General features: G+C 34.4%; 1 protein-coding gene across 1 annotated transcript in view; it reads right to left on the bottom strand.

Moving 5' to 3' along the window:
- Window positions 1-206: 206 nt before the first annotated feature.
- LOC128652564 (general transcription factor IIF subunit 2-like) overlaps window positions 207-14,945 on the bottom strand; it is a 498,914-nt gene continuing 484,175 nt past the window's right edge. Inside the window, exon 4 of the mRNA XM_053705496.1 lies at window positions 207-1,727. Within this exon, the coding sequence (XP_053561471.1) occupies window positions 1,608-1,727 (120 nt within the window). The 3' untranslated portion in view covers window positions 207-1,607. The remainder of the gene's footprint in view (window positions 1,728-14,945) is intronic.

Here is a 14,945-nt window from a genome sequence, read left to right as displayed (position 1 = left end):
AGCAGTTTTGCTTTTTTATCCCAGTGACAGCTTCACTAACAGAAACATATTAACTTAGCTCTATGGTTTGCTCTTTCTATAGGCACCACAGAAAGAAACGCTGCCTCAAACGATCGGTGTGCTTTCATATGAACAGATCTATTGTTCACCTCTTCTACAGCTCTGTAAATGAAATGATAACAATATTAAGGAAGACGACAAAATAATAAAACAAGTTAATGAAAGATTTTATTACAATTTGTTTGACCTTGACAAAAATATTCTTCCTGAAGGTTTGTGAATGAGAGACAACACCTTCAGATTGATTATTAGCTGAAGTGCGCCCTATAAAGCAATACATTACTCTTATAAACACAACACTTTTAGGACATTGTTTGTGTAAAGTTTTTACAAATTACATCTTAAACTGTATTTTTATGCTATAAGTAAATTACAAAAAATAAACCTGTATTGCATGACCATGCATTGTTCTTAAAGGGACATGAATCCCCAAATTTGTATTTTATGATTCAGAAAGAGAATTCAATTTAAAACAGCTTTCCAATTTACTTCTATTATCTAATTTGCTTTGTTCTAGGTAGGCTCAGGAGCAGCAATGCACTACTGGAAACTAGCGTGTTGTTATTGGCTCAGCTAACTCCCAGTAGTGCATTGTTGCTCCTTCAACAAACAATACCAAGAGTATAAAGCAAATGTAATATTATAAGTAAAAAGGAACATTGTTTAAAATTGTGAGCTCTTTCTGAATCAGGAAAGGAAAATGTTGGGTTTCATGTCACTTTAAAAGGAGAATCTGTATTTATGATCTACGATGCAATGGGAAAACATATGTTCATATGCTTTACACAAAAACAAAAACTCATAACAAGATTGACTCATACAACATTGTATATTGCTGCCCCCTAGTGTACAAAAAATATTTTCACATGGAATTTTTGCCATTACTAAAAATGTATTTTTTATTTTTAAAAAAGGTATTTTTTTTTGCCTTTGTACTATTTTTTTCTGTGTATTTAGATAATAAAAAAGTAACAAAAAATGGATCCAGCTAGACAAAAAAAAAGTTTAAAAAAGGGACTAAAACTAATTTTGCATTATATTTTAACACTATTGGAATAAAGATGATATTGCATCGAATATTCAGCTATTAGTAAGATTTTTAGTTCCGTTTCAATGCATCACTTGATCCTGTTCAGAGATGGAGAAGAGTAGAGTATAACTAAATGCACCAAAAAGCTATTGCCTGTTATTATATTAAGAAATGTATGAACTGAATAGAGCAAGGTGAGGGATTTATTCAGGCTCTAGGTACAAAGTAACAAAACTGAAAATGCTGTATAGTTCAGTAGTTTAAATAAAGACCTAAGTATTTCCAAGTACAATCTTGTAAAAATACATCTGGTATAACAAGCATGGTAACATATATACAGCTTATTCCTGCAAGATTCTTTAGTGAAATTACAAAATATATCATTATATATAGATTTCAAACTGTAAAATAACTCCGGCATAAAAATGTTATTAATGCAATTCTTTTCACACTGTTGGAAGTATTTGCTGCAGGTTATGGTAACACCTCCAGCTCACACATAGATGTGTAATTTTTCCTAATCGCTCTTTTCTTCTCCTTGGTAATGGCGGTATTCTGGTTTCAGCTCCCAAGTATTCTTGTGGGTTCCTTTAACATTGTAAATACCAATGTCTCTTAAGATTTCCTTAAGATATGTCTGAAAACGAGAGAGAAAGTGAGTTACATAAAAGCCAAACAGATCAATGGCAAAAAATAAAAGTGGTTTGGCATCGACAGCGTTTTATTAAATTACTAGTCGATAAGCCTGCCCAGAGAGAAGTCTAATTATTTTTTAAACTGATTTCCTAAATAATTTACAGACGTTGCAAAGCCCTATTTCCAATATCTTTCTTATATTATTCTAATCTATAATTAAATGTACAATTTTTTTAACTTTAAAAAAAAATAGTATACCTTTTAAACAAAGAGTATACTTTATAATAATATATTTATATAAATTAATATTAAATTGTATACCCTACTTAGCTACTTATGTAGCAATAGACTTTTTAAAAAAAATACTTTAGCTTTTAAAAAAGCTTTATAAGTATATTTATGTTCTGTTATTTAGCTTTCTATAAAGCTTATGGGGTAAAATATGTCCACTCTTTTTTTTTAACAACTTAAAGGGACATGAAACCAAATTTTTTTCTTTCATGATTTAGAAAGAGCATGTTATTTTAAACAACTGTCCAATTTACTTCTATTATCTAATTTGCTTCATTCTCTTGATATCACTTGCTGAAAAGCATATCTAGATATGCTCAGTAGCTGCTGATTGGTTGCTGCACATAGAGGCCTTGTGTGATTGGCTCACACATGTGCATTGCTATTTCTTCAACAAGGGATATCTAAAGAATTGAGCAAATGAGATAATAGAAGTAAATTGGAAAGTTGTTTAAAATTGCATGCCCTATCTGAATCATGAAAGTTTAATTCTGACTAGACTTTAAGGTTTGAAAAAAGCTGTTAAAAATAAAAAAACAACAGACTTATCTTTAGCTTTTATAAAAGCTTTTTGGTTATAATAACTAATAATGCTAAAAAATTAAATTAAATACGATGTTCCGCTATTAATCTAACTGATCTCTCTCTAGAACAACTCTCCTCAAAGACTGCTTTTTCGTAACTGCGTCAGATAATGTTTTAACTTATTATTTAAATTGACTAATCGGCGCGAGGAAGGGGCGTGGTTAGTCGCGAGCGACACACGCGATTTTCCGCGAGCGAGAGGGGTGGCTTTCCACAAACGTGCAGTGTTTGATTGACACTGACGTATATGTTAATTCCTATCCCCGTAAAATATTTTCGTAAGTTGTGATCTGCAATTTCCGTAACTCCGCTCACACGTAATTTATACTGTATCAATGCATAGTTACTGTATCAATAATGTAGACACTGACACAGAAAAAATAAGCATTAATAAAAATGTCAGTGTCTACATTATTTATACAGTCACTATATGCATTGTGACTATATAAATAATGTTTAGACTGAGCCGCCTCCCAAAAATAAACCTAACATTTCTTAACCTATATTTCCGCCTTCCCCAAAAAATCGCAATTAAAACTAAAATTAATAACCACTTAACCGTCAACCACCCACATCACAATACACCTAAATTACCTTATTAACCCCATAACCGCAAAAAACCCACATCGCAATAAACCTATTTACCCTATTAACCCCTAACCGCAAAATACCCCATTAAATAAACCCAAATTACCTAAACTAATACATTCTACAGTTACAAAAAATAAAAAAGTTAACATTACAGAAATTAAAAAAAATCAAATTACCAAATTTAACAAAATAAAACCTTATCCCTATTAAAATAAAAAAGACCCCCCAAAATAAAAACACCCCCTACTCTAATAATAAACTACCAGTAGCCCTTAAAAGGGCTTTTTGCAGGGCATTGTCCCAAGATAATCAGCTCTTTTTTTTACAAAAAATATATTCACGGCCTGGAACAGGACCTTCTCCGTCGGACTTCAGGAACCATGAGTACCAACCTGAGGGCTAGACTTACAATTTTTTAAGTGTTTTTTTGGGGGGGGGGGGGGGGGGATTTGTTTTATTTAGAGTAGGGATGGGCAGAAAAAGAGCTAAATGCCCTTTTAAGGGCAATGGGAGTTTAGGTTTTTTAGTGATAGGTTCTTTTATTTAGGGGGTGGGGTTTTAATGTTAGGTGGGACTTTGTATATTTTTTCTAAAAGAGCTGATTATCTTGGGGCAATGCCCTGCAAAAAGCCCTTTTAAGGGCTACTGGTAGTTTATAGGGGGTGTTTTTATTCTGGGGGGTCTTTTTTATTTTAATAGGGATTAGGTTTAATTTTGTTAAATTTGGTAATTTGATTGTTTTATTTTCTGTAATGTTAGTTTTTTTTGTAAACTTATTTTTTTTTTGTAACTTTAGAATGTAAAGGGGTTGTTAGGTTAGGGGGTGTTAGGTTAGGGGGTGTTAGGTTAGTGTACTGTACTTAGTTATTTAAATAGTTATTTGCATTGTGGGTTTTGCGTTTTAAAGGGTTAATAAGTTAAATAGGTTTATTGCGATGTAAGGGTTTAGGGGTTAATAGGGTAAATAGGTTTATTGCGATGTAGGGATTTTGAGGTTTAGGGGCTAATAGGGAAAATAGGTTTATTGCGATGTGGGGGTTTTGCGGTTTAGGAGTTAATATTTCAGATTTTTTTTATTAGGATTTTTTTTTGTTATATTTTGTGCGGGCGGTGTTTTTTTTTTTAATACTTGATGTGGGCGGTTCGTTTAAAAAAAAAAAAAAAAATACTTTAACCCCTTAATGACCACAATGTACCCTGTATGTCACTGGTCGTTAAGGGTTTTATCAGGACATAATAGCATTAGTCTAGCAAGAACACGCTATTAATGCCCTCCCTCCAGCAGGCTTTGTGGAATAGAGCAGTCTCAACGCTGGTGGCAAGACCGCGCTATAAAACAATCAAGTCCCAAAAAAAGACCAGCGACATACAGGGTACGTCGCTGGTCCTTAAGGGGTTAATGGGGGCAATTAGGTGTTGCTTTTGTAATGCTCCGTTTGCCTTCGCTGCATCCACCGAGATACAGCTTACACTGCATCCCGGTGGATTCCCGAAACACCACCCTGCCATTTTCGGAATTCACCTGGATGCAGCTTTGCTCGCGCTGCCAACATTCCATTGAGGATGCGTGCGCAACTGGCGACGTACATTACAAACGCAATTATAGTATAGATATATATCTTAATTGTGTGCATTGCCATCATATAGAAGTAATTGTTACCTTATCTCGGAGATTCATTAGGATTTATACTGAACGGCTAATGCTTACAGCACCATACAGACCTTTATTTATATATTTTATAAAGAATTATACTCAGTAACGGTTTCACAAAGTCTGATAAGGTAGGAGGCAGAGCAGATGTCAGTCAGAAGAATGGAGAAAATATGCTAGAATGATGGACACTCATTAGGCGAGAGGCTTTACTGTTTACCTATCTTTTCTAATGTTTCGCCAGTGGGTATTCGTGCCCTTAGCACACATCATTGTGTTAAACGCCCCGATACATGATATCTCGCACAACAATCAACAAGAACTGCTGGCAACGCAAAAAAATGCAACAACAGCATCACTTAGGGAACATGTAAATGTTTATAGTTGTCAAATATTTGTAGGTGTTTTCTTAGGGTAAAGTATGGGTAGAACAGAAACCTAACAAGCGGCTGGCTATGGGGCATTCTGGAGTGCTCTAGAGCAGCGGTCGCCAACCAGTGGTCCACGAGAAGATGTTGGTGGTCCTTGACACTATCAAGCAGGAATTAATCTCCTTTGTTGGTGTCACACTGCAACTCCCTACAGTGCCTGGCTGGACATCAGTGAAAACTGACGAAGGAGGAGTTCAACTACAATCTCCCTAGGCACGTTGTGTAGTACTGCGCAACTTGCGTAGCTAGATTGTATTTTTAACTCCTTCCGCCTGGCGCGCTGCTTAGAGGAAAATGCTTCTATTCTAAAGCCAGCAGAGGTTTGTATAGTCTTGGCTTGAAATAGTGGAATTAAAGTATATGAGAGAAAAAAATCTTTAAAAAAAAATGTCTCTTATGTTTCATTTATTTTCTTCCCTTTACCTGTCTCTGTAATAGTTTTTCTAATTCCTTCAGATGGACTAACATAACTGTTTGTATTCTTCCCCTCCATCTTCTTTTTTTTAAAATTAAATATTAATTATTTTTCATTCTAATAATTTTATTCCACCTGAATTCCAGTAATTGCCATCCAGCAGATCAGCCATATCCCACCAGTATTATAGTAATTCCCACTAACACCAGTTGTGGTTAGCTCACATCCATATTGAGAGCTTTCTGATATAAACTTAATTTATGACTCCAATGTCTATCCATGATCATAAGTAGTTTTGAATAATTCCTAACTGGGGAGGTAACTTGGAAGTCTTGTAGTCCTTTTAAACATACAGTAATTCTTTTTTTTCCCACTTTCTGCCTCTCTGTTTCTAGCTCAAAAGTTGGCACTCACCCTTCATCTGTCATTTGGAAGTATTCTCTCAGTTCTGTCATTCAGTTAGTTAATTCCAAAAAATAATTCTTTAAAATGTGTAAATATATACATAATGTAAACGTAGCTATGGTTATACTAGTTAATATATACACACATATACATTATAGAGGTTTGTACCTTACAAAGAAATTCATATTAGTGGTCCACGGGATTCAAAATTATGAGTTTAGTGGTCCCTGAGGTCCAAAAGGTTGGCAACCCCTGCTCTAGAGCCTTGATCAGGTTTTTTTCACAAAAACTATGTTGAAGCACGTGGAATTTCTAAAGACTCTATTGGCCCTGTGAAGTATTTTGTCTCATGGGTCAGTTGCCCTATTTCATGACAAGGTTGTCTCTTTTTTTCTTTTTCTTTAGCGGTTTTCGTGTGATTTGTGCATAGGTTAGAGGCACATGGTTTATACAGGGGGTGTTTTTGTTTTAGTTGAATAATGTCTTGAAGATGATTTTGTGATGTCTATTTATTTGACAGTGGAGCTTGTTCCATTTGGTAAGAAGTTTGCGGTTAACAAGTCAGATGCAGCTCCTTTGATTATAATGGAGCGGAACTCGCAACTCACTGCTGTGAGGACTGTGTCTAAATTTTTATGAATGACTCATGTTTTAGTTGTGATGTTTTTCAGTGAGAAAAAAAGTTTAATTAAATCCAGGTCATTGTGAGACAGAAGAACATTGTGTAATAATTGCACAAAGTTAGTTACAGAATATTTTTAATTCTGTTGTCACTTTTCCTTATTTGTAAAACATACTTGACAGATACCCGTGTCAGCTAAAACATTATACTTGTATTATTGTGTTTTATAGCCAAATTGTAATTCATATCCATCTTTATAAAGCAAAAGACATCAAGAAAAAATTTGAGAATTAAAAGGATATGAAACACATTTTTTTTTTCTTTCATAATTTAGATAGAGCATGCAATTTTAGGCAACTTTCTAATTTACTCCTATTATCAATTTTTATAACAGTAGTACGTACATTAGAAAGTTACTTAAAATTGCATGCTCTATCTGAATCATGAAAGAAAAAAATTGGGTTTCATATCCCTTTAAAGGATTACTTTCTGTTATAATTTTTAAGCTAAACAACTAACATATTAAAGTTAATAAACATTAATTAAAACCTACTGACCTATATTTTCTCCAAAACGAAGTTTCATAACGTTCTAAAAGTTTTATCTTTTATTCGCCGATGATGTCACGTTATCCTGCCCACTATTTTCAGCACTGTGTGTTCAAAATACTTAAACCAATAACTTTGTGTTTAAAGCGCCATTTTGAAACCTAGGTATTGTAAACGGATTGGTACAGAGCAAAGGATACCCACGGAGTGGGTTTTGAAAACAATTAAATTTGCAGACAAGATTTCTGGTATACGGTAGAGATATGTTAATGAAATGCTATTGATAAAAAGCGTATTTGGGGTAGTTAGTTAGTAACAGGCATAGAAAATATTTACTTACAGTGGCCCTTTAACTTTCCAAATATTCAATAAGAAGAGGGCAAAACAAAATGAGATTTCCATCCAAAACCTTATTTTCTAAAGCTGAAAGCCTGAATCAGTAGACAAGTAAAACCCCTTTCTGATTGAACAGCAATTACAATACATATAAAAAAGTATGATGTAATTAATCAAAAAGAGAAGGGAATTGAGTTTTTTTAAAATATATATTAGGCTTAAAAAAATCACAGTGTTATCGCAGATTGTGTGTGGCTAATATATTTTTTCTATGAATACAAAATATATCTCAATTTACTTTTGTCATGTAAATCTAAAAAGTGGAACAGACATTTTGTTTAAAGCCAGAAGATGGCAGCACATAACCAGGAATACAACTGCTACTGAGCCTAACCTAATTCTAAATATAAATTCTCTCTCCAAGACACTGTGATAATTCTCATCTCATTTACAAGCTGATTAAACAATTAATGCTGAACCTGGTTATGTTGCAAAGACAGTGTGATGGGTTTGAACTTCAGTTTTGTTTTAATCAATAGTAAAGGATTATGTAGTATGTTTAGCCCAGTAAATTGTGTTTGCAAAATGGATTTTAACATCACTTCAGAAGTCTTTAAGAAAAGCTTTTTTTGTGTTTTTAAAAAGGGACATGAAACCTAATTTTCTTTCTTTTATGATACAATATACAATTTAAAACGTTTACATTTCCTCTATTTTAAAATTTTCTTCTCTTGATATCATTTGCAATGCACTACTGGGAGCTAACTTTGCAGCCAACAATCAGTAGCTAGATTCCCAGCACTGCACTGCTGCTCATGAGCTTACATATTTATGCTTTTTAACAAAGGATACCAAAAGAATAAAGCAAATTAGATAACTAGACGCTCTTCCTTTATACCCTTGCAGATTTAAGAGTAGGATAGCTCAAGAGCAATATGACTGCAGACCTTGCTAGTAGTCAAGGAGTTAATGTCTAATAATGTTAATATAGGTTATGATGGAAACTCTTGAAAAGGCTCTAAAGCTTTTAGTCTTAACAACATATACTCTGAAGTGAAAAGAGAATATGAGAAAGTGATTTATTGCACCAATTTATCATCACTAGTGGCGCTAGCAGACGATAGCTGCACAAATGCTGCTGCTTCTGGAATTCTACAAGAAATGTGAGATCTCTCTCATAATCTTAGAACTATTCATAAAAAGAACAAATCACAGTTGTATATATAAAAAATATTTATCTTATATGAAACTGTTTCATTTTGGGTTTTCAAACTTTCCAATGTTGTTATTAATATGTAAATGAAAAAAATAAATGGCTAAAGTTAAAATCAGAGGTTCTAGACTTTTTAAGGTTGATACTCAAACAAAAAGGGTTATTATGCAGGTGTCTTTGGAGAAAGAAATACGTTTTTGCAGTGTTATAATTGGCCTCTGAAAATATAACTGTGCAAATTAGATTTTATTTTAAAGATTTCTGAAATATCATGGAAATAAATTTTGAAAAGGAGAGTGAGAAGTCCACCACTATATCTATCTAACTGTATGTCTGCCTGTTATATCTATCTAGCTGTATATCTGCCTGTTAGATCCATCTAGCTGTATGTCTGTTATATCTATCTATCTATGTCTGTTATATCTATCTAACTGTATGTCTGCCTGTTATATCTATCTAACTGTATATCTGCCTGTTATATCTATCTAACTGTATATCTGCCTGTTATATCTATCTAGCTGTATGTCTGTTATATCTATCTAACTGTATGTCTGCCTGTTATATCTATCTAACTGTATATCTGCCTGTTAGATCTATCTAGCTGTATGTCTGTTATATCTATCTATCTATGTCTACTATATCTATCTAACTGTATGTCTGTTATATCTATCTAGCTGTATGTCTGCCTGTTATATCTATCTAACTGTATATCTGCCTGTTAGATCTATCTAGCTGTATGTCTGTTATATCTATCTATGTCTACTATATCTATCTAACTGTATGTCTGTTATATCTATCTAGCTGTATGTCTGTCTGCTATATCTATCTAGCTGTATATCTGCCTGTTATATCTATCTAACTGTATGTCTGCCTGTTATATCTATCTAACTGTATGTCTGCCTGTTATATCTATCTAACTGTATGTCTGCCTGCTATATCTATCTAGCTGTATGTCTGTTATATCTATCTAGCTGTATGTCTGTCTGCTATATCTATCTAGCTGTATGTCTGTCTGCTATATCTATCTAGCTGCATGTCTGCCTGTTATATCTATCTAACTGTATGTCTGCCTGTTATATCTATCTAGCTGTATGTCTGTCTGCTATATCTATCTAGCTGTATGTCTGCCTGTTATATCTATCTAGCTGTATGTCTGCTATATCTATCTAGCTGTATGTCTGCCTGTTATATCTATCTAGCTGTATGTCTGCCTGTTATATCTATCTAGCTGTATGTCTGTCTGTTATATCTATCTAGCTGTATGTCTGCCTGTTATATCTATCTAGCTGTATGTCTGCCTGTTATATCTATGTAGCTGTATATCTGTCTGCTATATCTATCTAGCTGTATGTCTGCCTTTTATATCTATCTAGCTGTATGTCTGCCTGTTATATCTATCTAGCTGTATGTCTGTCTGTTATATCTATCTAGCTGTATGTCTGCCTGTTATATCTATCTATCTAGCTGTATGTCTGCCTGTTATATCTATCTAGCTGTATGTCTGCCTGTTATATCTATCTAGCTGTATGTCTGCCTGTTATATCTATCTAGCTGTATGTCTGCCTGTTATATCTATCTAGCTGTATGTCTGTCTGTTATATCTATCTAGCTGTATGTCTGCCTGTTATATCTATCTAGCTGTATGTCTGTCTGTTATATCTATCTAGCTGTATGTCTGCCTGTTATATCTATCTAGCTGTATGTCTGTTATATCTATCTAGCTGTATGTCTGCCTGTTATATCTATCTAGCTGTATGTCTGCCTGTTATATCTATCTAGCTGTATGTCTGCCTGTTATATCTATCTAGATGTATGTCTGCCTGTTATATCTATGTAGCTGTATGTCTGTTATATCTATCTAGCTGTATGTCTGCCTGTTATATCTATCTAGCTGTATGTCTGTCTGTTATATCTATCTAGCTGTATATCTGCCTGTTATATCTATCTAGCTGTATGTCTGTTATAATATCTATCCAACTGTATGTCTGCCTGTTATATCTATCTAGCTGTATGTCTGTCTGCTATATCTATCTAGCTGTATATCTGCCTGTTATATCTATCTAGCTGTATGTCTGTCTGCTATATCTATCTAGCTGTATATCTGTCTGCTATATCTATCTAACTGTATGTCTGCCTGTTATATCTATCTAGCTGTATGTCTGTCTGCTATATCTATCTAGCTGTATATCTGCCTGTTATATCTATCTAGCTGTATGTCTGTCTGCTATATCTAGCTGTATATCTGTCTGCTATATCTATCTAACTGTATGTCTGCCTGTTATATCTATCTAACTGTATGTCTGCCTGTTATATCTATCTAGCTGTATATCTGCCTGTTATATCTATCTAGCTGTATGTCTGCCTGTTATATCTATCTAGCTGTATGTCTGTTATATCTATCTAGCTGTATGTCTGCCTGTTATATCTATCTAGCTGTATATCTGCCTGTTATATCTATCTAGCTGTATGTCTGCCGCCTGTTATATCTATCTAGCTGTATGTCTGCCCGTTATATCTATCTAGCTGTATGTCTGTTATATCTATCTAGCTGTATGTCTGTCTGTTATATCTATCTAGCTGTATATCTGCCTGTTATATCTATCTAGCTGTATGTCTGCCTGTTATATCTATCTAGCTGTATGTCTGCCTGTTATATCTATCTAGCTGTATGTCTGTCTGCTATATCTATCTAGCTGTATGTCTGTTATATCTATCTAGCTGTATGTCTGTTATATCTATCTAGCTGTATGTCTGTTATATCTATCTAGCTGTATGTCTGTCTGCTATATCTATCTAGCTGTATATCTGTCTGCTATATCTATCTAACTGTATGTCTGCCTGTTATATCTATCTAGCTGTATGTCTGTCTGCTATATCTATCTAGCTGTATATCTGCCTGTTATATCTATCTAGCTGTATGTCTGTCTGCTATATCTAGCTGTATATCTGTCTGCTATATCTATCTAACTGTATGTCTGCCTGTTATATCTATCTAGCTGTATATCTGCCTGTTATATCTATCTAGCTGTATGTCTGCCTGTTATATCTATCTAGCTGTATGTCTGCCTGTTATATCTATCTAGCTGTATGTCTGTTATATCTATCTAGCTGTATGTCTGTCTGTTATATCTATCTAGCTGTATATCTGCCTCTTATATCTATCTAGCTGTATGTCTGCCTGTTATATCTATCTAGCTGTATGTCTGCCTGTTATATCTATCTAGCTGTATGTCTGTCTGCTATATCTATCTAGCTGTATGTCTGTTATATCTATCTAGCTGTATGTCTGCCTGTTATATCTATCTAGCTGTATGACTGTTAGATCTATCTAGCTGTATGTCTGTTAGATCTATCTAGCTGTATGTCTGTTAGATCTATCTAGCTGTATGTCTGTTATATCTATCTATCTATGTCTGCTATATCTATGTCTGTTATATCTATCTAGCTGTATGTCTGTCTGCTATATCCAGGGCCGCCATCAGGGGGTGACAGGGGTGACTCCTGTGAGGGGCCCAATGAGCCAGGGGGGGCCCCATGAAGCAAGAACTAAAAATTTTTTTTTTTTTTTAAATTTGGGCAGCCACCAGTGGGTACTACAGCAAAGTGCTAATTGAGCATGGGAAATGTTATTACAAGGAGTAAAGTATTATCATTTGAGAGGATTTCTTAGTGTGCACTAAACCACTATGCACAGTGTGAGACAGACTTGGCACTTTGTACAGTGTGTACCTGAGTCAGACGGCAGATCACTTTCATTTGCAGAGGAGGTAGTACTTACTTAGCAATTGTTTTTTATTTCTTTGTGCAATTTTGGATTGTAACTTCAGTGTGGTAGTAGTTGTTTGGTGGGGCTAGGGGTCCATAAAAACACATTTTTTTAGCAGCAGTGTATTTATGATTATTTGACAATGCTGTAGAAATTCTATATTTAAAACCATGCAGAAATGTTTCCTCCTCAATACACAAATGGTAGATGCATTACATTCCAGTTTACTGCCCCTTTATGCAAGGACTTTCCAGATGCAAGGAGGCATTTTATCTAAGATTTTTACATCTGCATAAAATTTTATACTCTCAGACTAAGATTGCTCAGTGTTTGAAATGAGACAGGTTAAGTTAAAACTGTTCAGTTTACACTACAGCTGACTTAATTTTGAAATACATACCAACAAGCTTAAATCCTGCATTTAACCAGATCTAATGGTATGAGTACCACAGCTTATTGTCCCACCAGGACAATATAGAGTACAGCATTTTCAAAATCCATAAGTACAGCTGACAGCTGGGAAAATTTGTACACTATATTTGAAGTGGTGCTCTTGGTTGGGGAAAATGGGGAAAAAACAAACATATGTCAACCTTTTAAAGGTACTTTTCTCCATCTAGCCATCTACCCAGCTCATTAATGTACAATTTTGAATTCACAGAATTATTTTTGTTTGCACATTTACAAATATGATTCTTTAAAAAGTCATCTATTAATTTCTATAATTCTTTTATCATGCATGTCACACACATGTTTCCTCTATGTGAGTGTTTCTGTGGGTGTCTGTGTTTATATATTTGTACTAGCTGTATGTCTGTTATAATATCTATCTAACTGTATGTCTGCCTGTTATATCTATCTAGCTGTATGTCTGTTATATCTATCTAGCTGTATATCTGCCTGTTATATCTATCTAGCTGTATGTCTGCTATATCTATCTAGCTGTATGTCTGCTATATCTATCTAGCTGTATGTCTGTTATATCTATCTAGCTGTATGTCTGCCTGTTATATCTATCTAGCTGTATGTCTGTTATATCTATCTAGCTGTATGTCTGTCTGCTATATCTATCTAGCTGTATGTCTGGCTGTTATATCTATCTAGCTGTATATCTGCCTGTTATATCTATCTAGCTGTATGTCTGCCTGTTAGCTGTATGTCTGTTATATCTATCTAGCTGTATATCTGCCTGTTATATCTATCTAGCTGTATGTCTGTTATATCTATCTAGCTGTATGTCTGCCTGTTATATCTATCTAGCTGTATGTCTGCCTGTTATATCTATCTAGCTGTATGTCTGCTATATCTATCTAGCTGTATGTCTGCTATATCTATCTAGCTGTATGTCTGCTATATCTATCTAGCTGTATGTCTGCTATATCTATCTAGCTGTATGTCTGCTATATCTATCTAGCTGTATGTCTGTTATAATATCTATCTAACTTTATGTCTGCCTGTTATATCTATCTAGCTGTATGTCTGTTATATCTATCTAGCTGTATGTCTGCCTGTTATATCTATCTAGCTGTATGTCTGTCTGCTATATCTATCTAGCTGTATGTCTGCCTGTTATATCTATCTAGCTGTATGTCTGCCTGTTATATCTATCTAGCTGTATGTCTGCCTGTTATATCTATCTAGCTGTATGTCTGTCTGCTATATCTATCTAGCTGTATATCTGTCTGCTATATCTATCTAGCTGTATGTCTGGCTGTTATATCTATCTAGCTGTATGTCTGCCTGTTATATCTATCTAGCTGTATGTCTGTTATATCTATCTAGCTGTATATCTGCCTGTTATATCTATCTAGCTGTATGTCTGCCTGTTATATCTATCTAGCTGTATGTCTGCCTGTTATATCTATCTAGCTGTATGTCTGTTATATCTATCTAGCTGTATATCTGCCAGTTATATCTATCTAGCTGTATGTCTGTTATATCTATCTAGCTGTATGTATGCCTGTTATATCTATCTAGCTGTATGTCTGTTATATCTATCTAGCTGTATGTCTGTTATATCTATCTAGCTGTATATCTGTCTGCTATATCTATCTAGCTGTATGTCTGCCTGTTATATCTATCTAGCTGTATGTCTGCCTGTTATATCTATCTAGCTGTATGTCTGTTATATCTATCTAGCTGTATTTCTGTCTGCTATATCTATCTAGCTGTATGTCTGCCTGTTATATCTATCTAGCTGTATGTCTGCCTGTTATATCTATCTAGCTGTATGTCTGCCTGTTATATCTATCTAGCTGTATGTCTGCCTGTTATATCTATCTAGCTGTATGTCTGTTATATCTATCTAGCTGTATATCTGACTGTTATATCTATCTAGCTGTATGTCTGTTATATCTATCTAGCT

Source organism: Bombina bombina, chromosome 3, assembly GCF_027579735.1.
Source record: "Bombina bombina isolate aBomBom1 chromosome 3, aBomBom1.pri, whole genome shotgun sequence".
Classification (NCBI taxonomy): Eukaryota; Metazoa; Chordata; class Amphibia; order Anura; family Bombinatoridae; genus Bombina; species Bombina bombina.
This window is presented reverse-complemented; position numbering and strand designations above follow the sequence as displayed.